This window comes from Mus caroli, chromosome 13, assembly GCF_900094665.2.
Source record: "Mus caroli chromosome 13, CAROLI_EIJ_v1.1, whole genome shotgun sequence".
NCBI lineage: Eukaryota > Metazoa > Chordata > Mammalia > Rodentia > Muridae > Mus > Mus caroli.
In genome coordinates this window covers 63,349,640-63,377,125 of record NC_034582.1, presented here as the reverse complement: position 1 = coordinate 63,377,125, position 27,486 = coordinate 63,349,640, and the positions used below count along the sequence as shown (strand labels likewise).

The 27,486-nt window shown below is 46.0% G+C and overlaps 3 protein-coding genes across 5 annotated transcripts in view; 1 reads left to right on the top strand and 2 right to left on the bottom strand.

The window, feature by feature from the left end:
- Positions 1–1,334, top strand: part of Adcy2 (adenylate cyclase 2) — a 389,152-nt gene extending 387,818 nt beyond the window's left edge. The window contains exon 25 of the mRNA XM_021179908.2: positions 513–1,334. Coding sequence (XP_021035567.1) covers positions 513–665 — 153 coding nt within the window. The 3' untranslated portion in view covers positions 666–1,334. The remainder of the gene's footprint in view (positions 1–512) is intronic.
- Positions 1,335–3,847: 2,513 nt separating this feature from the next.
- C13H5orf49 (chromosome 13 C5orf49 homolog) lies at positions 3,848–20,895 on the bottom strand. The gene is made up of 3 exons (XM_021180830.2): positions 20,586–20,895; positions 6,814–6,930; positions 3,848–5,266 (listed from the first exon to the last, which is right to left on the bottom strand). The coding sequence occupies exons 1-3, from the start codon at positions 20,838–20,840 to the stop codon at positions 5,087–5,089; spliced, it is 552 nt and encodes a 183-aa protein (XP_021036489.1). The 5' UTR covers positions 20,841–20,895; the 3' UTR covers positions 3,848–5,086.
- Positions 20,896–26,320: 5,425 nt separating this feature from the next.
- Positions 26,321–27,486, bottom strand: part of Fastkd3 (FAST kinase domains 3) — an 11,103-nt gene continuing 9,937 nt past the window's right edge. For all 3 annotated transcript variants that reach the window (XR_002379495.1, XM_021180311.1, XM_021180312.2), the window contains exon 7: positions 26,321–26,726. Coding sequence is in view for 2 of the 3 variants with exons in the window: in XM_021180311.1 (XP_021035970.1) it covers positions 26,628–26,726 (99 nt within the window). In the remaining variant the exon portion in view is untranslated. The remainder of the gene's footprint in view (positions 26,727–27,486) is intronic.

Sequence of the window (27,486 nt, the reverse complement as noted above, 5' to 3'; positions counted from 1 at the left end):
AGCAAGCACTTCTTGGCATCCACTTTAGTGACTGGGTTTGGTGGCTGTATATGAGATGGATCCCCAGGTGGGGCAGTCTCTGGATGACCTTTCCTTCAGTCTCTGCTCCATACTTTGTCTCTGTATTTCCTCCCTTGAATATTTTGTTCCCCCGTCTAAGGAGGACTGAAGCATCCACACTTTGGTGTTCCTTCTTCTTGAGCTTCATGTGGTCTGTGAATTGTATCTTGGGTATTCCAAGCTTTTGAGCTAATATTCACTTATCAGTGAGTGCATACCATGTGTACTCTTTTGTGACTGGGTTACCTCACTCAGGATGATATTTTCTAATTCTATCCATTTGCCTAAGAATTTTATGAATTCATTGGTTTTTAGTAGCTGAGTAGTACTCCATTGTGTAAATGTACGACATCGTCTGTATAGGAAGCAGAAACAGGAAGACTTTTTGACCCTGTATGAAGTGGGCTACATTGACTTGGAAAGTAATCCCTTTGTGTTTCTGTGGCCTGTAGGTGACTGAGGAGACAAGCCTCATCCTGCAGACACTTGGCTACACGTGTACATGTCGAGGTATCATCAACGTGAAGGGGAAAGGGGACCTGAAGACGTACTTTGTAAACACCGAGATGTCACGGTCCCTTTCTCAGAGCAACTTGGCTTCCTGAGAAGCTGTCTCTTCCTGACAAGAAGCGTGTGCTTGCAGGAACTTACCACGCACTTTCTGACTGCAGCCCTTCCCCTTCGTCTTGATGTACGTACGTGCTCTGTCCCACCCTCTGGAGCCCTTGCAGACTAGTTCCTGTGACCCAGTGGCATACTGTTTGGTGTCTGCCTGTGCCCAGATTGTCCTGCCACTTGCACTGTGCTTGCTCCTAAGCAGAAGGAGAAGGAACCGTGTCCTGGAAGGAGAGCATTGAAAGAAGTGATGGAGGAAGAGGTGAAGTGAACACACATTCTTAAGGCAATAAAACTGGGGGGTGTATATTATCTTCTGGTGCATGTTCTTCTCTGGAAAATACGGTAGCTCGTAACTGCATCCCTAGTCTGATACTCAAACCCACAGTATTTGTGAATAAGCTGATCCTGTCACTCAACATGGAGTCTGTGCTCACCCACCCGTGTGTCTCATTGCCAGTGGTCATCCGTGGGCCTCAGCTGAGACTCGCGGCTTTTGTCACCTTGCTGTGTTGTCTTGTGGCAGCAGCACGTTGCCATCCATCACCAGAATTAGTCCTCACAGCTTAGGACCGGTTTTGTACCAAACTCGTCTGATGTTTTGATGCCATTTGTCTTTTGTAAGGTTAATTCATTAAAAGTTTTACGTACTTTGGTGTCTAGTGCCCGAATCTTTTCTTTTCCTTTTTTTTTACCTTTATTTTTTCCCCTCCTGTGGTTTAGTCCAGAATGAAAATGTGTTCTCCATCTCCCTTTTCAAAGACAGTCTAGAAGCTGGGACTGAGATAGACTCTTGGATAATAATGAAGATAGTGGCTGGGTGGTGGTGGCGCTCGCCTTTAATCCCAGCACTTGGGAGGCAGAGGCAGGCGGNTTTCTGAGTTTGAGGCCAGCCTGGTCTACAGAGTGAGTTCCAGGACAGCCAGGACTACACAGAGAAACTCTGTCTGGAAAAAACAAAGTCTGCAGTGCAGTAAATTATGGTGTGGTTTTATGGGAGGAGAGAGCCTGTGCTCAGTGTAGCTGATGGTCTGGTTTTAATTTTGCTATCTTTTGAGAACCATTTAAACGATAAAAAGCCAGCTGGAACCTCAGAACCCTTTCTGCTTAGTTAGACCTTTTGTGAGGCATTACCTTGACAGAGCTTGCAACCAATGTCAGTACCTGGAACCAGACATGTAAATCAGGTGCCAGAGTAGCCAGAGTAGCCTGGACTGTTAAGCTTGCAGGCTGCCTGTGGTGTCTGAGGAGGCTTAAGAAGACGTGGGCCCAGTTTCTGTGCTGCAAATCCAACTCTAAAGCTGCTTGAGTTTGACTTTTTATTTTTCCTGTATTCTAATATAAAGAAATTATACTTTACCAAATGATAAAAAGGAAAGCAATCATGCATTCTTTAAAAATAGTTTAAGAGAAGCAAAAGAGGGTAAATAACAGGCTGGTTTCCCTTTTTGGTTCAGGGCAGGAATCTGTGGGAGGCAAAGGCTCCAGATAGGCTACTAGGAAAGAATTGATTAGTGTCCACACAGACGTGAAGCACAAGCTTCCGGTCTGACTCCTGGCTTTGAGTTTTACTAGCTACATGTCTTGGAACACATCTCTTAATTCCTTTTAGTAGTACTTTTTTCTGTGCAAGCTCATGGGATCCGGTTGTGATTAAATGAGCTAATGACTGGGAGCTTGGCAGTGTGTTCCCGCCAGTGTGCACGGCACACACTCTAATGTCTCGCCAAGACTTCAACTCAGGACTGTCCTTCACCACCCAAGTGTGAACACAGCATGGCCTTTCCAATTTTCTGCCTCAATCAGGCATTTTGGAGATCCTGTAATAAGGTTAAATCTCTGAATGGCAAATGAAGGGAGAGAGGCGGTGTTACGGCATTCCTCTTCCCTCTGACCAAATTCTAGGTTAGCATGCTGGAGGTTCCAGTGGATTCAGCCATCAGCAGAGGTGTCCACTGTGGCTCTCCTCCTTGGCATCTCATATTCCAGGTGCTTCTAGGCTACCATGCCCCAGTAAATATCCACCTGAGCAAGTTGTCAAGTTTTCTTAAACAGTTCCCCATAGAAAGACCGTGGACTAACATTGTGCATAAAAGAACTGGAAGGATAGAAGCCAGAGCTAAATTACCTGTCTGATGCATCAGTAAAATTCGACAGATGCTAAGGTCCTTGTCTGCATGTACCTTTTACAGATCTGGGCTCACACCAGCCTCTCCAGGTGGGATCTCAGCCAATATATTCTCAATCCAGACCTGAACCCCTAAGGAAGAAAGCTGGCCTAGAACACATTGACAGATTCCCAAAGGGACTTTCTTCTGTGTATTACATTTTAAAAATCCCCAAGTGATTCAGATCACCTTCCCAAATCTGAGACTCCCTCTCCCTCCCCTTCAGTTTATAAATGAGGAGACAGGTGCAGAGACATCTAGCCTGTTGTTCCTAGTCTAGTGGCTGCTATGTGGCCAAGGCATTGCTAAGGTAAGGAAACTGCCTGTTTCATCAAATCCCAAGCAGCCACTCCTGATCCGAGTTCCTTGACCTTGATAAAAAAATAATCACTAGAAACGAGAAAATCAGAGGAGTCATGGAGAGGCTCCTTCACAAGCACCCCTCATCTTTTAGCATTACAGGAAGCCTCTCCTAAAAGTCATCAGTCCAGTTCCCTAACTCCCATGCTTTAACATCACTGTTCACAGCTGGCTGGAGTGTGCTGTCAATCAGGCCTCCAGTGCTCTCTCTGCCTCCTGACTGAGCCTCAGAAGCCAGAGGCCATCAGATCTTCTCTGCCTTCCTTTGCTTATTTATCAGCATCCGTATGCAGGAACCAACACCAAACAGTGGTGGGGGTTGGATAAGTGGAAACACATTCTATTAATACAGGAATGTACTTCCTGAACTGGAGATGAGGCTCAGCACTTGACACTGCACACTGCTATTGCAGAGGCCTCAAGTTCACTTCCCAGCGTCCATGAGATCATGGTTCTCACAGCTGCCAAAACCCTAGCTTCATGAGATCTGACATTCTCTTCTGACCTCAGCAGGCACCAGCAGCTGTGCACATATCCACACACAGATGTACACACATACACCTAAGTTAAAATAAATCTTTAAAAATAATAATAATACCCCCTTAAGATGTCTCTACCTGGTATTCATTAATTAGAGAGGAGAAGCCAACAGAAATCCATTTAATTTTCTTTTTTATATTATTACAAGTATAGTTTAATGTGCCCAAGAGCAACTCACAATATACTACTATTTATTTGGGGGAAAAAGAGCAACAACACTGGAAAATTCAGAATATAAGTATTTAGGAATTACTCATCCTTGAAATGGCCAGCAATTCTGGACCATGAAACCGTCTTGCAGATTCAAAACAATAAAACCAGTGGTTGAGCACCAAAATTAATTGCATCACCTGCCCATTAACTGCTCAGCTCTGGGAAATTCAATTGCAGTAGATGAGAGATGCTTTCTTCCAAAAATACATTCACTAAAGATATATCTTAGTGCTTGAGTGTATGTCAGATTCTCTTGCAAAAATAAATACTTCCAACCTGGGTTAAAATCAGCTGCTTCCAGAAGAGGAAACTGCTGTCCAAACTGACAGCCATGGGCTGGAGATGGATCTCAGGGGCAGTGTGTAAGGTCCTGGGTTCAAACCTCAGTGTGAAGAATAACGAGGGTAAGAACAGTTTCAGTGCTCAGGACTGTGAACGCTGAGCATGGCTGTACTCTGGTAGTATTCTGATTAGCATGAAAATTTGTTTAGAAATTTCACCTAAAGATGACACAACATCAGATCACAGAAAGAAAACGCAACAGGCAGATTTTTCCCAGAGTCCAGCCTGCGCTCTGCACCTGTAACAGATTCTCCCTGGAGGGGTGGCAGTATGGATGTACAGGGGGCTTTTATGCTCCATTGTTCAGACTTCAGTTTATCTATGACCTCAAGAAAACAAAGTGTTCAGTCATGTTGAGGGCCATTTTTGTTCCTCTCGGAGAAAACAGAAAAGGGATTGTTTGCATTGTGGGCAGGGAGAAGGTCCGGCACATTTCTCCTGTGACCCCTTCCCCAACAAAATCCTTGCAAAGTGAAGAGCCAGCCCACAAAACAAACACAGCTGCTACCAACAGGAGGCAAGCTTTTCTTTTATTCAGGGTCTCAGAATGAATCAGTCAGTGTCATTTTAAATAAGTCCAGTGAAAATCCTTACCCTAAAGCTTTCAACATAAGGAAAGGTGTTTTTCCAGGTTCTGAGCCAGGACCACCTTAGATATGCGTGTGCTTATCCTCCTGCAGTCAAAGAACATCTTACAGCTACAGGTGACATGAACAGGAAAATGGTTCGTATACTCCATCACTTGCTGATAGGGTACCTCAGAGTGCCCTAGAAACCACACGACTTCTTCAGGCTGGATTGATGTGCCCAAAGCCGGGCCCCTTGATGCTGGGGATCTCGTTCTTCCTGTAGAAGTCGGTCTTCACGTGGCTCACATGGCCATAGTCTCTGTTTAGGGGCTCAATGGGCTGATTGATGCGTTTCCCATAGACAGAGGACATCAGAACTGGCACAATCCTTTCTTGTTCCTGGGAAGATGAAATTCGCAGACACCATTGTGAGCACAGAAACCTTTCTACCCAGAATGCATCAGTACAGTGGCTGGTCCATCAGATGTCTCACCCAGGCGGCGTCTCAATGATACCTGTGTTTGCAAAGCCAGAAAGACTCCAGTGCCTCTGCGCACGGCCCTCTACTACCCTGCTATCTGGAGGAGAAGTAAGACACTGAACCAGACACCACTAGTGGTCTGACTTCAGGTCCTGTTCCTCCTCTTCCCTTCCCCTCCCCTGCCTTCTGCCAGCCTCTCTTTATCCCCACATATAGAACAACAGCCTGGAGCTTTAAGAGTTTGTTCATGTTAATAGACTCATCCTGTTTGTCCATTTCACTGACAGAGCCCCAATCACTCAAGTCCCTGGATGGCACCGGAAGTCTTTCCTGACCCTTCTCCCCAGAACCTCCTCAGCCCTTTCACCACCTCTGTGCTTTAAAGAGCTCTCTGTGCATGTTATCCATCAACACAAAACCAGGTTGTTTCTTTGTCTTTTGCCTCTTACTCTTCTCTCTTTGTCAGAATGTCAGCTCTACAAGGACAGGGCTTGCTCCCAAGTCCCTTTATGTTCCCTCCAGAGGAGAGAGGAGATCATCAAACAGTGTGTCATCAGAGCTACCTTCTTCTCATCAGAAAACAAGAATTTCAATGCAGATGCAGAATGCACCGACATAAGCAAATTTTAAAATCCCATGACCATGAAATAAGTGATGCCACGTGCCTTTATCACTTAACTCCAACTCAAGAGTGCTGAGCGGGGCAAGATGGCGTGAGCTAGCCGTCTCAGAACAAGCACCTTCTTTGGAAACATTGGGGGGAATCAAAGCAGAGCTGCACCCCATATGGTGGGGACTTGAGGATTAGACTTGGGTAAATAAAGACCAGCATCCCTAGAAATGCTGTTGTAACCAGGGCTCAGTGGGCAAGCGAGTAAGGAATCCTGTCTATTGAAAAGAGCTTCCTAATTTTACTCTCTTTAAATTATCCAATTCCCTAGAACAAATCAGAAAATTTAATGCAAAAATGGAGTCACAGTACAGAAGCATGTTTACTTCTCAGCACAATAAAATAGATGCCAGCCACATAAATTAAGCTACAGAAAGCATACAGAACACAGTGTCAAATATTTGCATGTGGTCACATATATACACATCAGCAAATGTACACACATGCAAATATATACATATACAAGCCTGTGCTCATGTACATATATGAAATACATGTACATATGTGCATAGATATCTGCATGTTCTCACATTTCATACAGATAAAGATGTGAAAATGTATACACAGGAACACACACATACACATATATATATTTAAACATTCAAAATATACACATGCATGCACATAAACACACATAATACATGTGTGTAACCAATATATATGTATATGCATATGCACATATGTAAATATGTATTTGTGCACATACATTCACACTATGTGTGTATTTGTGTATGCATGGGTACATTCACATGTGCCCAGTTTTGACAGTCTGTTAACATCATTATCATATCTTACCTCCTCATTAATATGGAGCCCCAGGTTCTTTGCATGTTCTCTGTCATCTCGATGTAATTTCTGGTTATAATCTAGTCTCCTCTTAAAAACACAGTCATAGAGGGAGACAATCCCTGTCTGGGAATAAACAGAGAGAATCATGGGTGTGTTTGAAGCATGAGGCAGTGGTATCTGAAACAGCACTGAAACCAAGACTCTGCAGTGGGGACTGAAAAGTGCAGAGTTTCCTTCATGTGAGCAGGCACTGAGGAGGCACACACACACACACACACACACACACACACACACACACACACACACACATGGCAGACCCAGCTGTGAGCTGGAGCAGAAAGGAGCTCGGACCCCACCAGCAAATGCAGTGTGTTGAGGACCAAGTCTGACTGCAGATGTTCAACAGCACCTCTTTCTGGCTCTCCAGTGTTCCTCCTTGAGATATTCCTCAAAGTCTGTCCCCTCTGACACTGCTGCAAGAGTTCAAACCTCGTGGCTCAAGTGGCCGTGAGGAAATAGTGTGGACCAAGAAGTTCATAAACAAAATATGTTTCTCAGTTTAGAGGCTGGACTCCACGATCAAGGTGTGGGCAGACTCAGCGTCTGTGGAGAGCTGCTTTCAGCTTCATACGCAACACTGCCATGCAGCACCATCACAGGGGAGAAAGACCACAGAGGCTCATTCGAATTTCTCTGGAGGCATGAAACCTGTTCATGAGGGCACCACCCTCAAGACCTGCTCTCAGAGTGTCTAATATTACAGCCTTGTTCTGCTCTGAAAACTCAGCAGTAACAGGATGCTATGACAATACAACCAAGCAGCAGTCATCCTTCGAGCTGCCAGCCAGTGGTCAAATTGCCTATATGCAAGCCTATCTCTTGAGAGACATAAATATTTTTCTTAAGCCCTCTGTACAGCTATAGGACTTTGAAACTGATATCCATGAGTACGTGTAATATGCCTACATATATAACATAAGCATGCATTTACACAGACCTAGATGTACATACACATAGCTTAGATATTCTGGAAGAGGAGCTGTTAATATAACTATGTTCATAATTAACATAACTATGTTCTGCTCATGTGGTACCCAATAGAATAAGTAATCTGTGGGTTAGATGGTATTTAACCAGCATCTCACGCATCAGGCTTGGGTTTGTTGCTCTAGATGTCCCGATTCCTTCAGCAATGAAACCAGACTTGGTTTATCTGTGAGACTGGAACTGATCACCTGCTGTCTCACTTGTGCTACTGTGGTTTGGTTTGGTGTTTGTTTGTTTTTCCTAATAGTGATACTAAAACTATTTGCTCTGTGGGACGGAGACAAACTAGCGTGTGGAAAGAATGGATACACACACATGTTGAGGGGACTGGAAAACACAAGTGAACTTGTTTACCAAGGAACCCAGCGTTCTGGCAGTGATGGTAATGACTAGCAATGCATCGGCAAGCAATGCGGGCACTCATGGACTGACCACCAGGTAGACTTTGGTCAGCTCAAACCTGGTAGTACCTGATGTCTCTACCATCCAGTGAAGGAGACAGCATGGTTTTTAAGAATTGCAGTTCCAGGATTTGTAAGAGTTTTACCAGATATGCAGGGAACTTTCCCTCACTGAGAGTATCCTAACTTCACTAAATTCAGCCATTCCTGGTCTGTCACTGGAGGCAGTGGCTTCTCTCTCTGCATCACAGCTCTCATTGGCGGGTTTGCACCACCTGCCCTGGGTTGTGTCTCCTGATTAGGTAACACATGATCTAGACAGGGGTGTGAGAAACACTAACTCCGTGAAGAATTGACTACATTCAGCATTCAGTGCTATAACATCAACTAGTTCCTTGTATCTTCACATTACACTGTAGACAAAAGTAAATTCTAGAGGAACTAGGAAAATAAAAGCAAAAGAAAGCCCATGAGGGCCCTCCCACACATAAAAGCAATAAGGAAAATGTCACAAAGAAAACATCAATCACTTTGACTCTCTAAAATAGGCATTTGCTTATCAAATAAATCTAAGCTTCTTTAAAAACCCATTTTAAGTCGTGACAAAGAAATCTCAGTCGTGAACACTCAGTGCAGATCTGTTGCTGCAGAAGCTGATGGCCTCCAGCCCTCACAGGCAGAGCAATGCTTTCTGGGAGAAACAGAAAGGACCCATCAGTAGCACAGAGGAAGTTCAAACTTGGCACCCAATCTGCAGGAGTGGTGGGTCCATCCCTCTTCCAGCCCTTTTGAGGCATAAAGCTACTGGCTAAGCTAGGGAGAGGCCCACAGCAAGACAGCACTAACCTGAACGCCCACTGTAGTGTGTGTATGTGTGTACTTCTGTGTGAGTGAGTGAATGAAGCCATATATGGAAAGGTAGAGTTGTACCAAGCTGTCTGTAGGCCAGTAGAGGGCATCAGATCTCGTGGAGATGGAGTGATGGACACCTGTGAGCCACCTGATATGGGTGACACCTGTGAGCCACCTGATGTGGGTGGTGGAAGCTGAATTCAGGTCCCTTGGAAGAACAGCAAGCACTTTTAACTAGAGTCATATCTCTCATGGAGACTTAAGCAATCGGATGGTAGTTAGGCATATGGTCTGGTCTCAGTTTTCTGTTGCCTGTCTGCAAGCCCTCCTGCCCTGTCTATCTCTGTGCAGTCTGTAGGGTAGAATGAGGTCAGCCACAGCTGACAGCATGAAGGATGAACCCTTGTGATCAAGTCGTTCTCTTCTAACCGCTGAGGTCCGTATGCAAAAGTAGAAGTGGGCGGTCTTCCCCATCCCACGCCCAACGGTGCTCCCACTGGGCGTGTAGTCTGCACAGGTAATGGGAGCCGCACGGGAAGAGGGGGAGCATCAACAGTAAGGAAACAAACTGCCAGGATCTGCCTGTGCTGTGTTTCATGCCTAGAGCTTTTGGCCAGGCCACCCCTCCAGAGTGGGGTGGGTCCTGCTAGGGGGCGGAGCTTATCTGAGAAGAAGACCCAATGACAGAAGAACAGATTCAAGAAGAAAGGGGGCTTGTAATCACTGTTACAGATGCTCCACGCCACAGAAACCTATTGCAATATGCAACTTCCCAGGAAAAAGGAAAAAACAAAACAAAACAAAACAAAACAAAACAAAACAAAACAAAACAGTCTATTGGTTTTCATTTTAGCAAGGTCTCCTAAAACTCTGTAAATAGGAGCAGCTAAGAGTCTATGCTGCCTCTTCCCACTCCCAGGGCGTTGCGAGCGCCTGGGCCATCTTGATCTGGATTAGGAAGCTCACTGCTTCTGGATATGGGCTGATGAAAACCCAGGAGCTCCCAGCCCCACCCTACCAGCCCGCCCCATCCTACCCTTGTGTGCTGCATATTCAGAATGTTCCAGAGGGGGAAAAAAGGATGAATTTTTCTACTGGTGAAGAATAAGACTAAAAGGAAAAAAAATTACTAGCAGACGGGCAGCCTCACAGAGCAAAACACTATCCGTCTCTGGTGTCTGAGCGGAGCCGAAGTGTGTCTTCCATTACAGAGCTTTCATCTTTTGTTCTTGTATTCCTTTGTGGCTTGAAGCAAGATGATTTTAATAAAAACCAATCCGGACTGAGATGCTATCACAACACAGACTTGGTGCTGCACAATTAAAATCTCTCAGATTCGCCTGCCTTTCTCTGGAATTTAGCTTTAAAAAAAGAGCAAAACAGAAAATAATAACTTGTGACCTCTGCCTTTGTCTGCTTGCATTTTGAGCATTGCTTAAACATGGTAACACTATGTGCTACATGTGACATCTGATGTCCTGCCTTCAGTTTACCTCTTGTGCTCCCAAATCCTGTTACTGAGTAGTCTCTAGCCAGTTGAGTGTGTGGATGTCATCTGAGCAACGGTTGCCTGTGTCTTCCATTCCCATGTTTTACTGGGTCTGTTCCTTCTGCAGTTTGGGAATTTATTCAGCTGTGGAGATTTGATATCCATTGTTAGGTATTAAAAGGGCTGGACTTGATCTGAACACATTGCAAGAGTTGGTGCCTTCCAAGATGGCTGACTTTAGGTGGGGTTATCAGGGCAGTCTGGTTGCTCTATACTGAGTGAGACAGAGAGGCCAAAGAAATGCATTGTGTTCAGTCCCAGCCTCTCAGAGAGCCATGCACCACTGCAGGGAGCACGCTCCCGGCCTCTCAGTGTGCCCTGACTGTTCCAGGATGCTCAGCCAGTGAGACCATTAGTACCTGTGGTTTCTGGAAACTCGAGAACCATGACCTAAATAAACATATTCTTTATAAGATACACAGCCTTGGGTATTTCATTGTAGTGATGGAAAATGAGCTAAAAATAACTCTAAGAGGCCATATTAGGCTCCAGGACAGAAATGGAGGGCCCTCACTTTAAGTGAGACTATAGTCTGAGCCTAGGGAAAACACACACACACACACAAATATATAAAAAATAATAAAATGCTAAAATATTACAAATAAAATGACAGAGGATGGAAAAGTGCAGTGGCTTAAAAGAAGGGATGCTAAGCTCTTGTGTGCTCTGAGCTTGTAGACGTGGTAACGATCGTGTGTGCTCTGGTTTTGTGGACATACCTTGGCATCTCTGATAATCACACAGCTAGCTACTACAGCTAGAACTCTGGAAAGCAACCTCTCAGGTGCTATGGGTTGGGTTTTGTCCTCCAGAAGCCCTCGAGTTAAAGTTTTATACAAGAGAATATGGAATGCTGCCCTGCTCAGAAGCAGGGTTGCTGAAGATGTACTCAGTTAAGGTGATGTCATGCTAGCATAAGACAGCCCTATGCAATGTGAATGGTGTTCTCAAGGAGCAGGAATTTGAAACATAGAGACATATATAGGAAAGACGGTCTGAACAGGACAAGAAAATGGCTATAAAGAAACAAAGGTGTTTCCCTCTGAGCCCACAAAAGGGACCGAACTTCCACTCTCCAGGACTCCAAAAGGTAAGTTACCATTGCTCTAAGCCATCAAGCCTGGGCCACTTTGTGCTGTACTGCTGCTGCCCAATACACTCTACAAAAGCAGCTGTGTTTGGAACAACTGGGAAGCCAAAATGGGGTTAAATCACAGGCTACTGAAGCAGGGCCAGAAGCTTAAGGAGCACACTCCTCTGGTAAACTGAGTTTGCTGACCACCTGAGTGGAAAACGTCACTAATACACAATTATACTCTACTCCTGATGACCCAAGGAATTCCCTCCCTCCTCGCTCCTGCTGCTCCCGCTGCTCCTGCTGCTCCCCCTGCTCCTCCCCCCCTGCTCCCCCCTCTGATGCTCCCCCTGCTCCTCCCCCCCCCGCTCCCCCCTCTGGTGCTCCCCCTGCTGCTCCCGCTCCCGCTCCTGCTGCTCCTGCTGCTCCTGCTGCTCCTGCTGCTCCTGCTCCTGCTCCTGCTCCTTGAATGAAGACACGTGACCAGTTCTACCCAATGGACTGTGATCTGAAGCGACCTGTGATGCCTCCGCTAGAAGTATGGAAGAACCAGCACCCAGAGCCAGGCTGCATGGAGTGGGAGCAGCCCATGAGGTGGCTGCTGAGTGATTTAACTATGCTAGGGCACACTGCCGACCCTACTGGACCTTTTGCACGAGAAACCAAGTGGCTGAGCTCTGTGGGGTTGTTTGTTGCTGCAGTAAAACTAGTCTTGTCCTGACTGATCCAAGTGGGTAGCTGAGGGAGGCATCTGCCTCCTGTGGTCTGCAAGGCCCAACCTCCAGTCTGAGGTTGTAGGGTTTTATTACATCCTGCACCTTCCCCCTCCCCGCCCCCACAAGCTCTCCACTTCCCAGAAGTTACACTCTCACACAAATCACAAGTGTAAAGTTTAGAATAAACTGGGACCCAAGTCCTTTCTTTTCTCCTCCTTTTCCTATGACATCAAATATAAACATGTTCTTCTTTATCAGATTGAAACCCTTAAATTCTGTGGGAAAGAAACAAAAGAGATGTGTATACTTTCATAATCTTTTTGACTATTTGTCACATGCTTATACATACATGTGTGTGACAATGTGCTGTGATCATATTCACCGTTACCCTTGTTCGTCTTCCTCCCATTCTTGTACAAGATGACCCCCTTGTACTTCCATGTGTGTGTGTTATGTGTGTATGTGTGTGTGTATGCATGTGTGTGAATGTGTGTGTGTGTCCCACTCAACTTAGTTAAGGCTGCCTATGGGTGCTTTCTTTTTTGTTTGTTTCTTCAAGATAAGAGTTTCAGGGTTTCTCTGTGTAGTCCTGGCTGCCCTGGAGCTTGCTCTGTAGACCCAGCTGGCCAAGAACGCAGAGATCCACCTGCCTTTGCCTCCCAAGTGCTGGCATTGAAGGCCTGTGCGACATATTTTTATGTAACTGCAATGAGAATGAAACTATAGGCTCACCAAACACATTTCTATTTGAGAACAAGTTACAGAGTCGGTTCTCTATTGTCCTATGGTAGTCTGAACTAGGAAGGTGCTAAGATGCCATGGCATGCTATCTCTAGGCAGATAGGCTCAATCTCTGTGTATGAAGAATTCAGAGAATTCAATTAATGACTCCATTGTCCTGGAGACTACAAGGCTCTGTAAACCATGGAACCACCGAGAGAGAAACCAGGCCTGAATAAGAATAAGCCAGTTAATATCCAACATGCACAGGGAAAGAGTCTACGTGATCCCACACCTGATTGAGAAGATTCCAGCAGGTGATGGCTACTGAGGGATGGAGAGTCAATTTTCTTCTCCTATGGATTATAAGAGTTTGGCCCAATGCTCCCAACACCAATGTGTATATGGGGAGCACTGATTTGACTCAGGTGAGTTGTGAAGAGGAGGAGGAAGAGGAGATGGAAGAGGTGGTGGAAGAGATGGCAAAGGAGAAGGAGGGAGAGGAGAATGTAGTGGTGGAGGAAGAGAAAGAGATGAAGAGGTAGAGGGAGGAGACAGAAAAGGAGGACAAGTAGGAAGAGGAGAACAAGAAGATGGAAGAGAAGGGGAAAGAGGAGGGAGGAGGAAGAAGAGGATAGGGATGAGGAGGAAGAGGAGGAAGATAGATGGAGAGGAGTGGGAGGATGAAGATGGGGATGAGGGAAAGGGAAGGATGAGGATGGAGATGAGAAAGAAGGAAGGAGGAGAGAGAAGTGTCCAAGAAAGGCTGCAAGTAGGGAGGGGAGCTGAATATGACGTCAAATGTGTCCTATTCAAATGCATAATTATCAGTGAGTATATAATAAAATTCATGTCCTTTTCAAATAAAGATATAAATAACCCTCATTATAATTTTTATATGTTTTTAAAAGAGGCACAGTGGGTTGTCAAATCATTGCACCAAGAGCTTTCCAGTACTCACACTGGGCAAAACATGAGAAATGAATCAATGTCTGTCATATGACACTTATTGTCTTCATCCCAATGTTGCCCTTTTATGAAACTAACTGCTCACTGCAGAAAAAAAAATCTACCTCATTAGTAGTGATTGCAGATTCCTTTGTTGTAAATATTCTCACTGTAGGGGTCTGGAGAGTTGGTTCCATGACTAAGAACAGTTATCTATTCAAAGGGTTTGAATTTGGTTGCCAGTCCCTGCATAGCTGATACCCATCTGTAATCTAGTTCCAGGGATATGATACCCTCTCCTGGCCTCTGTGCACAGCAGGCATACATAGACATACATGCAAACAGAGCATAAACAAATAAAAACATATAAAAATAAAAATTAAATTAAAAAAAATATTCTCACTGCTGCCAGATGAGGGCAGCCAACCAAGCATAGAGTTCAGACATGAAACTAAAAATGAGTCTTGTGAATTAGTAAGAGAAAACTCTGCCATGATACTGGTTAAGCTTCTGGGTTGCTCAGGCATGGCCTAGCCCATCCTGACTACAGTAGAAATTACTTGTCAGTGGCTGCTACTTCTCTCTTCAAAGCTACTTGCCCACAAGCATATGACCTACTTTCAAAACTGTAAATCTCCAAGGTCATTGATTCTGTTAGGGCCTTGTTTGAATTCTGGTAAGCCCAGAGCCTCTCCTTGGGAGTCAGGCCAGTAGGCTAAGCTAAGAAAATGTTAACAGGAGTCACAACTCTGTAGTCTAGAAGGCTGCAGCTTGTCAAGAGTGGGTATCAGAACCTTTGAAAGTCTGTGCTTAACTGTTTTCCACGGCTTGCCTGCGGATAAGATCCTGTTCCTTCTCCTGGCGTATTGGGATCATAAGCTTTGACGATTTTTACAACTTCTCACATAATCTAAGAATATTTTACTCTTGAGCTGAAGTCGGCAGAATTCCTCTCAACTGACTCACTTCTGTCTCGCTCTGGAAGAGTAGGTGGACTCCATGCATTCTGCCTTAGTTCTCAGACCCACCCCATCACTGAGGCTGGAGATTCAGCCTTTTTGTCTGTGTCATTCACTTACATCGATTCACTTCTGCCAGAGCTGGAACGTGATCCCTAAGAGCTCATGCGTTGGAGCTTGATCTCAAAAAAAAAAAAAAAAAAAAAAAAAAAAAAAAAAAAAAAAAAAAGCCAGGCATAGTGGCTCACAGTTACCATCCCAGAGTTGAAAGGTAGAGTCAGGCAGACCCTTGGAGGTCACTGACCACCCACTCTTGCTTCCTTGGCAATCTCCACATCAGTGAGAGACCCTGCCAATGCTCAAGGTTGTCCTCTGGTCTCCGTACGCATGGACAGACAGAGACATGTACACCCTGCATACACCCCAATGAGAAAACTGCAAAACATGCACATGTTTGTGTGATCCTCTGTGTGTGAACACAAAATCAGAGCCATATACTGCATGTAGAGGCACGTGGCCAAAGGACATGCCACGCCTGTTTGTGGGCAGTGTTGCTGGTAAGAATGTCCTCCGTGCAGAAAGACACACTGGTCTCCTCTCTTCCTCACTTCTCCCTTGTGGCTGAGCTCCCAAGAGAAGCTGGGCCCCCTCCATTTACAAGATTCCACCTGACTCGGAGGAAGGCTCAATCTTGCTCTGGTACACACTCTAGGACATGCTACTCCTGGGGAAGGTCACTGGACAACAGGTTTGCAGCTAGCACAAGGTGAGAGGCAGGTGTGATCGACCCTGATTGTCCCATGGGTAGAGTACTAAACCACACATACTCCAAACAGAAACTCCTGGTTTACTAAATACACTTTTCGAAAAAGGTGACTTAGGCCTTCCGTTCCATATATTCATCCCTCTTTTAACTACCACATAGCAGGTGTTTCTGGAGTACCCAGGGTATGCCAGTCTCTATTCTGATTGCTGAAGAGATAGCAAGACAAAAATTAGCCCCTGCTCCACTCACCACCCACCCCGGGGCAGCTGATAATTCACTAGGGGAAGAACCACAGTAAGATAAGCAAGTGAAATCTTAATAGGCTAGATAGGAATAGGTGCAAAGGGAAAGGAAGAAATGAGTGGGGAGGGGTGGGCGTGCAAGAAAGTGCTCTGCATTCTACTAGCATGGCTGTGAATCTACTAGACAGCCAAGACAAGATCCCTAGACCCTACCAGAAACATGACCACAGAGTGGTTTATCTTCCTCTACAGCTGCTTTAGCACATGTGATCAAATATGATGGCTGTCTAAGACAGGGCATCATGTGTGAGGGACTGAGGGATCACACCCCTGTTTATTCTACCCTGGCTGCCATCCTTAGGAATCTCTGCTTTGCAGCTCTAGACATGAGCCTTCATATGCTGCAAGTTCTTACTGCCCTTGTTGAAGGACATTCTGCAGGCAGGGAGGGAGAGCTTGTGGCACATAAGGACACCATCAGCCCTCGCCTCCACGTCTGCGATTCCACACATGCAGAAGGGATTCTGGATAATCCCAGCAAAGCCAGAGTGGGGCCTGTGGAACACAGTTTTCCTCCAAACAGTTTTCTACAATCCATCCTAGCACGCCGGAAAACACATTCTAAAGCCACTTAGGCGATTTCTTTTTAATGTCACTGTTATACTTTGAGGGATTTAATAAAAAACCTTCATAAAAGGGCATTCTCCTCTGACTCGGCTTTTCCATTTCAGGGGGCAGAAACGCTGTGCACAACAGAAGGAGAAAAAAGTAATTTAAAAACGCCTTTGAACCGAGTCTGCTCTGCAGCCTCTGGAAGCTTATTTCTCAGGGAAAGACAGGCTGCTAGAGCCCCCTAGGGAGCAGTGCCGGAGCTGACCACATTTTAGATGTTAGCATAAGAGGACAAATTTATCATCCTATTCAGCCACATTACTGGGGTTTTAAGTAAGTTTGCAGCCTGCAAAGCAGGACTGTGGTGGACTCCCTGGGGTGGATGAGTTAGAAGATCAGGGACACTTGCCACATGCTCATCTTTACTGCGGTCCTCTGCATTCCTCTCTGAAGGGAAGGAGGGCTGGGCATTTCATGGGTGGGCTGCTGGGAATGGACAGTTAATGAAAAGAAACTAATTGTTAGGAGCTACAGCTAAAGAGCAATTGCTAACTGTATATATACTGGGTGTACTGCATCTCATGCCACACTGGTTACCTAAATCAAGTGTGTGTGTGTGTGTGTGTGTGTGTGTGTGTGTGTGTGTGTGTGAGTGTGTGTGTGTCTGTGTGTATATGTGAGTGTGTCCCTGTGTGTGTCTGTGAGTGTGTATCTATGTGTGTGTCTGTGTGTATCTATGAGTGTGTATCTATGTGTGTGTCTGTAAGTCTGTGTATCTCTATGTGTGTGTGTGTCTGTATGTCTGTGTGTCCATGTGTGTCTGTGAATGTGTGTGCCTTTATGTGTGTGTATGTCTGTGTGTGTGTCTGTGAGTATGTGTCTGTGTGTGTCTGTATGTCTGTGTGTTTGTGTGTGTCTGTATGTCTGTGCGTCTATGTGTGTCTGTGAATGTGTGTGCCTTTGTGTGTATGTATGTGTGTGTGTGTCTGTGTGTATATGTCCATGTGTCTCTATGTCTATGTATGTCTGTGAGTGTGTGTCTGTGTGTCTCTATGTGTGTGTGTGTCTGTATGTGTGTGTCTATGTGTGTTTGTAAGTGTGCGTACCTTTGTGTGTGTGTACGTGTGTTTGTGTGTCTGTGAGTGTCTGTCTGTATATATCTGTATGTCTGTGTACATCTGTATATGTGTGTGCCTTTGTGTGTGTGTATGTCTCTGTGTATTTACATCTGTGTGTGTGTTTGTATGTCTGTGTCTCTGTGTCTCTATGTATGTGTGTATGCCTATGTATGTGTCAGTATGTCTGTGTGTGTCTATGTGTGAGTGTTTGTGTGTGTCTGTATGTCTATGTGTGTGTGTATGTGTGTAAAAGCTGATATCTAAATTTTTGATGTCTGTCTGTGTGTCTATGTGTGTGTGTGTGTGTGTGTATCTATGTCTGTGTGTCTGTGTGTGTGTCTATGTATGTGTCAGTATATCTATGTGGCTCTATGTGTGTGTTTCTATGTGTGTCTGTGAGTGTGTGTGTGTCTTTGTGTGTGTCTGTATATCTGTGTGTGAGTTCTGAAAGTATTAACAGTGGCTGGTGCACACCTTTAATCCCAGCATTTGGGACGCAGAGGCAGGTGGATTTCTGGGTTCGAGGCCAGCCTGGTGTACAGAGTGTGAGTTCCAGGACAGCCAGGGCTACACAGAGAAATCCTGTCTCAAAAAACAAAAAACAAAACAAAACAAAACACCAACAACAAAACAGTGGCTGAGATTGTGTTGTTATTTTGCTTTTCATCAAAAAGCACTCTACTTTGCATAAAGGAAAGTTTCCTGGAGCTGCCTCTTATCAGACAGAACACCTGACATCCCAGTTTATCTCATGTGACCTGGAGAACAACTTTGTCCCTATGTTGGGAAGTTTTCTACACAAACAGAACTTATTTTTAACTAGTACAAGAAAGAACCTTCTACGGTGTTTGTCCATGTGGGTATGCATAAAATACCAATATGAGCAGGTTTTGCTCATAAATAGCCACTGAAACAAAACCATGTCCATGTTCCTTCGATTTCATAATTAACCCAAGAAGCTGCTTCAGATTAGGTTCACAATGTACGCAAAGCATAACCTTTCTAATTCAATAGCTGCCTCTGTTGTTACACTGAGGGTCTGCATTTCCAAACTTAGGCTGTGTTTATTCCTTACGGACACACCACCACTCAGGGGTGGGGGCAAAATGCAGTCTAAGATATGTGTCCCAGCTGTGGGTGAGAAATGGCCATGGCTGGGACAGAGTTCTCAAACTCCTATGCACCCAGAATCTGCTGAGAACAGTGAAGAGTTGAGAGCTATCCTCCTGTGTACCCAGAAACTGCTGGGGACGTCAAGGAGTTGGGAACAGGGATGCAGGCCTGTTATGAGCCTGGGGAGAGAAGGGGGCTTAGCTCCAAGTGAGTGCCAAGATATGGAGAAGCTGGAAGAGAGCCTCCTACAGGAGACTTAGGCACTGCTCTGTATGATGAAGTCATTTGAGAGGAGAGAAGCTTAATTAATAAACTGCCTCCATAAGACTGGGCTGCAGGAAAGCCTGTAAGTCATTTTCTTAATTAATAATTGATGGATGAGGGTCCAGCCCATTGTGGGAGGTGCCACCCTGGTCTGGTGGTCCTGGGTTCTATAAGAAAGCAAGCTGAGCAAAGCCATGGTGAGCAAGCCAGTAAGCAGCATCCCTCCATGGTCTCTGCATCAGCTCCTGCCTCCAGGTTCCTGTCCTGCTTGAGTTCCTGCCCTCACTGCTTTTGTATGATGAACTGTGCTACAGGACTATGAGTGAGGTAAATTCTGTTCCTACTTTGCTTTTGGTCCTGGTATTTCTTCACCGCAACAGTAACCCTAACTAAGACATTGTTCTTATTGTTTCTACCATCTAAATGGAGGATGTTCCCCACACCCTGGACCTTGCAGGCATTGTAACTAGGGCCAGGGCTTGTTTCCACTGCTACCGCAGACCCGGGGGAGCTGAGACACCCTAAGTAGAGCAGCCCTGGCACTCCACTGACCCACTGATAGATCATGGGTGGAAAGAGTGACCCAGTGTCCTCACAGTACTCACTTAGGACAAGTAGTGGCTTCTCCACTGTTCCCAGAAGGACACCTCGTCCCAGTTCCTACCCTCAGGACACATTTCACTTGCATCAAGCTCACATCTGCCCATCCCCACTTCCTGAGGTGTCTGCACGGGTGGTTGTGATGGCCGTATTCTTGGTGTCCTTGTACCTCAGCCCAAGGCCCCTCTCTTGCCTGATAACCATGCCTGCCTCACTAGTATCAATGTATCACAATTACCCTTCGCAAGCAGTAACATGCAGCCAGGGCTATACAGAGAAACCCTGTCTCGGAAAAACAAAAACAAAAGAAAAACAAAGCAAGCAGTAACATGGGGCCCTGACCCAGACTCTGGTATTTAACCCTACCCAACCCCAAGACCAGTTCCACATGCGATCCACAGTTCTGCACCCCTATACAACTTCTCTGGACTCTGCAGCTCAATGCAGTTTGTCCTGGGCACCACCCTCAGCCTAGAGCTGCACCACCTCGACGCCTCTAGTAACAGTAGTGTGACCCCACCCCACCCCACCCCGTACTTTCGCTAGCTTCCCTTGACACTATCCGAAGCACTCAGTCCTTCCCAACCCTCTAGTCACAGTTTTACTACCACACCTGAAGTCCTGTCGGATCACTGTCTGGACAGCTCCAGTAATATGGCCCCGCCTCTCCCTAGCACTGAAGTCCCGCCCTTGTCAGGTCCCTTACCGCCCTCAGGGCCCTCCCTGATAGTGCGGTTCCCGCCTCCCTCCCGCAACCCCATCCCCACCCCACCCCCGCTCTGTTGGACCTGCTCACCTGACCCTCGCGACCAAAGTAGCTGCGCTCCTTGGGGCCCTGGTGCCTTGGCGGGATGTAGCTGAAAGCTGGTAGTGCTGAGATGGGCAGAGGTCGGGGTTTGCCCCTCAGGGTTTCGGAGGTGACTTCCTCCTCCTCTCCCACCTCCTCCTCTCTTCCCTCTTCTTTTCCAGCCTCCTCTTCCACCTTTCCCTCCTTCTTCTTTAAGCCACCGGGGTCCATCGCCCTCCGCTCCTTCTTGGCCAGTTCCTCCATCACGTTAGGTGGCTTCTGCGTCCCTCCAGGCGTCTGCACTCGGCTGTTGCCTGGCAACTACGCCTTGGTCTCAGCATCCACTTAGTGACAGAGGTTGGGACGTTCCTTGACGCCTCCTTCTAGGTTCTTTTCACCACACCCTGAGAGAGACCTGGCTTTCCAGGTAGGAACTGCCAGAGGGACCACACCCAGTCCTCTACATCTGATTCCCAGCACAGTTTGTTGTAGTCTCAGGGCATTCTTTAGCTTTGGACAGAAAGCTACTATGTGTCAAGATCTGAAGGTACAGCCCTGAAACAAACAGCCTTGGGTCACAGGGAGCTTACAACCTGGAGAAGTTAGATGACAAAGATGAGAAAGGCTTCAGAGATCCCGACCAGAGTGATCCAACAGAAAAATGAGGGCCACGTGTATATTGCACATAATAGAAAAACTAAAGGCACGGAAGCATGGGCCGTACCACCTACCTGTGCCTCCTGCTTAGCTGCATTTCCTATGTGGGCAGGGCATAGTTGCAGAGGAAAAGCTGCATTTCCTATGTGGGCAGGGCATAGTTGCAGAGGAAAGAATGTGGCATATGAGTCAAGTTCATAGGATTTAAGGCAGCTCTGATCATGCCCCCTCTTCAGCTCCAGGAACCCCACTCCCTCCTTTCCTCTATTCTCCACTGGCAAATTGCCTGCTTAGACCATGAGTCAGGAAAAAAATTTAAAAAGGCCAGGAACTTTCCCACCAAAAGCCAAAGTCTCAGGGCTTTATTCTTGCTGGAAACCATTTAGTGAGGTGGACATCTCCCTGGAGCTTGGAGATACGAGAGAAAAGAGAGTCATCGCCTTTCTCCCATGAACAGAAGTCACAAGCGCATACCTGTTAATGTTATCATCCCCGTGAAAGTATCAGTAAAATAAAATAAAATACCCTCTGTAATCTACTCTCAACCTTTCCACCTCTCCCAGCCTTTCCAAAGACAGAGTGAGAGGTCAGCTGAGGGAGGCCCTTTGCAAGCCTTGCATAGATGATAAAGTACACACACTTGGGCGGGTAGAAGGGGTTGACACAAACTATGGTGAGAACTCGGCTCCAGCATAGCCCAGACTGAAATTATTCCATTATAGAAATCCCTTTCACAGCCATTCAGACATAATTCTGCTAGATGCAATTTCATTCAGCAACATTTTGTTAGCAGCGAAAGAAAGCTTTACTAATAGCACTTTAGTTAAACACTATCATTAGTTAGCTTTAACTGTCAGGCCGCAGCATAGCCTGGAGTCACCTGAAAAAGGAATCTCAATAGAAGGGTTACCCACATTCAATTGTCCTATTGCCGTAGGAGGATCCAGCTTACTGTACATGTACGGGTCCCTGGCAAGGAGGTCCTGGGCTGTATTTCTTTTTATAGCTAAGCATGAACCTGCAAGCAATCTGGCTAGCAGCATTCTTCTATGGTTTCTGCTTTTGAGTTCCTACCCTGAATTCTCTCAAGGATGGACCGTGGCCTGAAGTGTAAACCAAATCGAACCTTTCCTCCCTTGAATTGCTTCTGTTCAGAGTATTTTATCACAGCAAGGAAGGGGATGAGCATGCATAGAAGGCAGGCACTGTTCGGGGCTATGCCTGCAGGTGTAGGGACTACTGCAATGGGTCTTTCAGCCTGACTGAGATCAAAATCAGGCTCAACTACCAAGTCTCACAAAGTTCCTGAAACTAACGAGATGCACAGGGCGTCAGCCAGGCAGCCTCGGCAAGTGAGACCTTGGAGCCAAGGAGTAAGTTTGGTGATAACGGATTAAGAGAGGAAAAGTGAGGGTATGGGGGAATCTGGCCAAACCCACCTAGCAGAACACCTCCTGAATACAGACCAGGTAATCAGGGACCAATGGAGGATTGTGGACAGTACAGACCTAGTGAGGAAGGCTGAGCATGGATAGGAGTGTGTGTCTCTCTCTGTGTGTGAGGGAGTCTTGTTATACTAACTTTCAGTTCTTTTGCTAAAAATTGTTCAAGGAAAATGCACAGATTGCCTGAGATGACATGTGGGATGGAAAACAAACAACTATTTACCTCAGTCTGTGAACCAAAGCAACAATCACATCAAAGTATCACTTAAAGGATAAATGTTTATGGTGATTACTTACAGGAGTGTACAAGAAGGGTTACTTAAAGAAGGGAATACAACTAAAATAATCTCTGTCAACAGAAGACCCAGCCCAGGTGTCAATTCACAAAAGTTCAAACTATTGAGACCTCTGTGTGACTTAGAGACATCTCCACAGGTTAGAGAACCTTCTCCAAGCAGCTCAACTTACTCTTTTCTCCACCAGCAACCTTTCTTTCACTGCTTTCATAACCTTAGAGAGATGCCCTGTGTATCTTGTTAGTTTCAGGAACTTTGTGAGACTTGGTAGTTGTTTAGGTCCTGAGCTCATGAGCATTTTCTCTTCTTTCCTGGAGGGAATATTCGAACTTAAAACTTCCAGGTCTATGAAGAGACCCCTCCAGAACTGAACTTTTGAACCCACAGGAAACTGCTAAACAATAGGAGAAGATTCAGCACTCTGGGCAAAGTTGAACAGCCAATGAGTTCGTCTTTTTATTAGACTGAAAACTCTCCAGGGCATGGCCACTTGCATTTTTTTTTTTTTTTAATTTATCTTGAATGGCTCAGGAGGTACTCAGCAAGTACTTGATGACAAATAAAAATTGCTGCTTTAACCAATACCTGACACTATGAATGATGGTCTATTATACTTACCTTGTCAGGAGCATGCTGTCCTCTGAGAAGCTCCACCCAGCAGCTGCCTCAGACAGATACAGACACCTACAGCCAAACAGTGGATCGAGCTTGGAAACTCTTATGGAAGAATTGGAGGAAGGATTGCAGGCCCTGAAGGGGATAGGAACTCCTCAGGAAGACCAAGAAAGTCAACTAACCTGGACCCTTGGGGCTCTCGAAGTCTGATCCACCAACCAAAGAGCATACATGGGCTGGACCCTCTACTCTTTGGTGAGAAGGGAAGGGGGTGGGGGAAGGGCTGTGGGAGGAGGTAACTGGGGGAGGGGTCAGTGAGCAGGATGTAAAGTAAGTGAAACAATAAGATTCAATTTTAAAAATGTTGCTTTAGCTTGAGTTTCCTCTAAATTTGAGTCTAACTAGGGATTGGATGTTAATGAGTTACTTAGTTGGTGATTCCAGGGGACAGGAAAAAGGGACAAGACAACTGAGAAGAAGCAGGAGAGGCTGGATCAGTCCATGATGTTGGGCGGGGACCTGGAAATTGCAAATTGCATGTCCTGAAACCCTGAGATGACTGTCACCTGAGATTCGGGCTGATCTCTCTCTCTCTCTCTCTCTCTCTCTCTCTCTCTCTCTCTNNNNTCTCTCTCTCTCTCTCTCTCTCTCTCTCTCTCTCTCTCTCTCTCTCTCTCTCTCTCACACACACACACACACACACACACACACCCCCCCGTTTTCTCCTTTAGCTCAATCAATGCCATAAACTTTGCTGCCCCCTAATGACCATCTCAGATAATATCACTGCCACTTCCAGAGTCCACTAACAATTTTCTATACTAACAATTTTCACCTATTTTTTTTCACTGCACTTTTTAAAATACAAGATTAGACCTTATTCAGAATTGTTAAATATGTGCTACTTTGCTGTGATAAAATACAATTTTCACCTATTTTTTTTTTCACTGCACTTTTTAAAATACAAGATTAGACCTTATTCAGAATTGTTAAATATGTGCTACTAAGAGCTACCACCTGGAAATGCTTGTGGTCACGGCAAACAGACACAAAGATTTGGAGGCACAGAGACTCAACGTATAGAGACCTAAACATGACACTCGGGGAAGCCAGAAACTATTTATTAGCCTATTTTTATAACACAGACACTCTCAGAATTAAAATCCAAACAGAGCTGGGGTTTATTCTAGCATTCTTTCCTGGGAACGTCCCCTTTGCTTTGTAGCAAGCACGGCAGCCAGGGTCCCTGCTGTGTCTCAGATCCCAGCTCAGCCTACAAGTCAGTCTGGGCCTAGGCAAATGGGCCGTACGCGTGCTTCCAGAGTGCCCCTGCTATACTTGACTAGTGTAGTCTTTACAGGTTTAACTTTTTTGTGGAGAGCCTTAACATGGCTAGAATGCTCATATGAGGACACACTTCAAAGAGAAGATGGTTATGTGAAGGGGCAAGGACAGAGACACACCCTGGTGGAGGACAGCCACTTAAAAAGGTAGCAACACACACACACACACACCAATGGGAAGTAGGACATGTGTTGATGCCAGGAACAGACTAAGGCTCCCCAGGGCACTATAAAATACATGAAGCATTCTTCAAAGTGCTTCAAAGGTGCCTATCATGCTGATACCATGACTCTGGACTCCTAGCCTCAAACCGTGAGGTCTAATACTTTATTTCACCAGTGTGACCCACACACTTTGTGGTACTGTTACCAAATCTCTTAAGAGCATAAAACAAAACTTGTCCTGATTTGCGTTCTACTGCTTTAATAAACCCATGGCCAAAAGCAAGTTGGGGCAAGAAAGTACATTTTAGTTTGTAGGTTACAGTCCATCACTGAGAAGCAGGGAAGGAGCTCGGGCAGGAACCCAGAGGCAGGAACTGAAGAGAGGCCATGGACAAAGATACTTACTTCCTGGCTTGCTTCCTGGTTCTCTGCTCAGCTAGCTTTTCTATAGGTATGGCACCACCCATGGAGGACTGGGTTCGTCTGCATCAACCAGTAGTTTAAGAAAATGCCCCCACAGGCATGCCTATAGGCAAGTCTGACCTAGACAACTACGTTCCCTCTTCCCAGGGGACTGTCAACTGAGGCTCTTCTCAACATCAATGTACCACATGGCTCAGATCCTGCAGGACAGAAGGATGTCCTCATAGCTCAGACAGGTCATATGGGCCACAGAGGGTATCTCCTGTATGGCTCAGAACCCACAGGCCACAGGGTTGTCCCACCACCACAGGTATTTTCCTCAGGCACTGAAGCACAAGTCCACGACCAGCAAGTGAGGAAGTGGAAATGGACCGAGGCATCAGGATTCTTGAACAATTCTTACTATGTTGTTGCCTCTCAAGATCATGCTGGGACAGCGTGCTTGGCCCTGCTTAAAGCAGACACATGGGAGTGCTCAGCAAAATGGAGAATGGTAAGCTGCACTGTCCCCATGCAAGCGAGAGCACAAGCCCAGCTTTCTAGCTTGTTTCACACCTGTCCCCCGAGAGGGAAACAAATAGGGGCCACCATGTGCAATAACAATGCAGCTTTCTCCCTCCGGCTCTCCCTCCCTCCCTCCCTCTCCCTCCCACTCTCTCTCCCTCCCTCATGGCACACCCGCCCCAACCTAAAATCAGCTCTGCTTGCTGCTTCCACCCTTCTTACCAAATATCATTCTCACCAAAACAGAAGTGAAATATTTCTTCCTTACTCTTATTAGTAACAAGAGTACACACCTCTAAAAAGCATACTTTTATTAGCAGATAACTCTTAAAAATAAGACGGGCAATTAACATTTACTTGTTACATTGCTTTATTGCATTTGAATAATCCTGCTCGATGCGGTGAAGGCATCTAAGATACTAGCATTAAATTAATTCCAAATTTACCACCAATACACATATACATGGTATAAGAAAAACCGCAGACCCTTTTCAGATCCCAAGTCTGTAAACATAATTTCCATAGAGTGGCTAATTCACAGATTAAACTGTCTCTTACAAATATCATCTTTTTCACTGAGAATCCTGAAGTCAGTTTCCTCTATTACCAGAGGACAGCGGAGCTTTGAGAAAACAGTTTCCTTTGTAAATAGTCCACCAATTCAAGTCTCGATGTAAGCAGCTCCAGCTCATGATAGGGAAGCTGTGGAAGAAAAACCACCATTAAAACTCCTGGCGACTCTGCTGCCCCTCTACCTCAGTTCTTACATCCTCCTCCACCAGAGGAAGGACAAAGGTCATACCTGACGTCTGCCCCTGGAGTTCCCAGCACCTAGAGCAAGGCTGGCCCAGATGGGCAGCCAAGAGAGGATGTGAAGGCTAAGCTCCCGCAGAGTTTAGTACTGAGGGGAGTCTGAGAAGTGAGCCTGAGCTGGAGGCCGAGGAACCACTAGAGTTTACATAAAGCCAGACACAGTCCCAGCTACAGAAACACCAAGGGCAGAAGGAGAAAGTGGAGAGAAGTGGAGGGCTTGAGGTGGGTTAGTGGAGAGGTGTGGGAACTAAAAGGGGCTGGGGAAGGAGGAGGGGAGGGAGGAGAGCCCACGTCTGGCCAGAGTTCCTCCTCTGCTCTGGACAGGCTGACATGGGAGGGCTGCCAGATGTTTTCCACTTGGGCGGGGGGCTGGGAGGAATCAAGCCACTGACCCCACTCGGGGGGTGGTCAAGGGGCAGCCCTGAAACCAGGGGGCCCCAGAGCAACACCCTGTTGCCCCGGGGTTATCAGAGAGAGGGCTGAGGGAGAGAGAGGTTCCCATACAGACGAGAGTCTGTGCAGCGGGCCTTGATGAGCAGAGACTGTCTATGGTTTTAGAGCTTTATTATAGAAAGGCAGGGGGAAAGAGAAAAGGTGAGAGGGAGAGGGAGAGGGAGAGGGAGAGGGAGAGAGGGAGAGAGGGAGAGAG

What these genes read in the sequence shown, in the direction of transcription:
- C13H5orf49 (XM_021180830.2), bottom strand. Translation starts at nt 20,840, where the DNA reads ATGGAGGAACTGGCCAAGAAGGAGCGGAGGGCGATGGACCCCGGTGGC. An exon ending in ACTTTGGTCGCGAGGGTCAG is followed by an intron (nt 6,931 to 20,585) that starts GTGAGCAGGTCC and finishes GTTTATTCCCAG; the next exon opens with ACAGGGATTGTCTCCCTCTA. An exon ending in GGCTCCATATTAATGAGGAG is followed by an intron (nt 5,267 to 6,813) that starts GTAAGATATGAT and finishes TCATCTTCCCAG; the next exon opens with GAACAAGAAAGGATTGTGCC.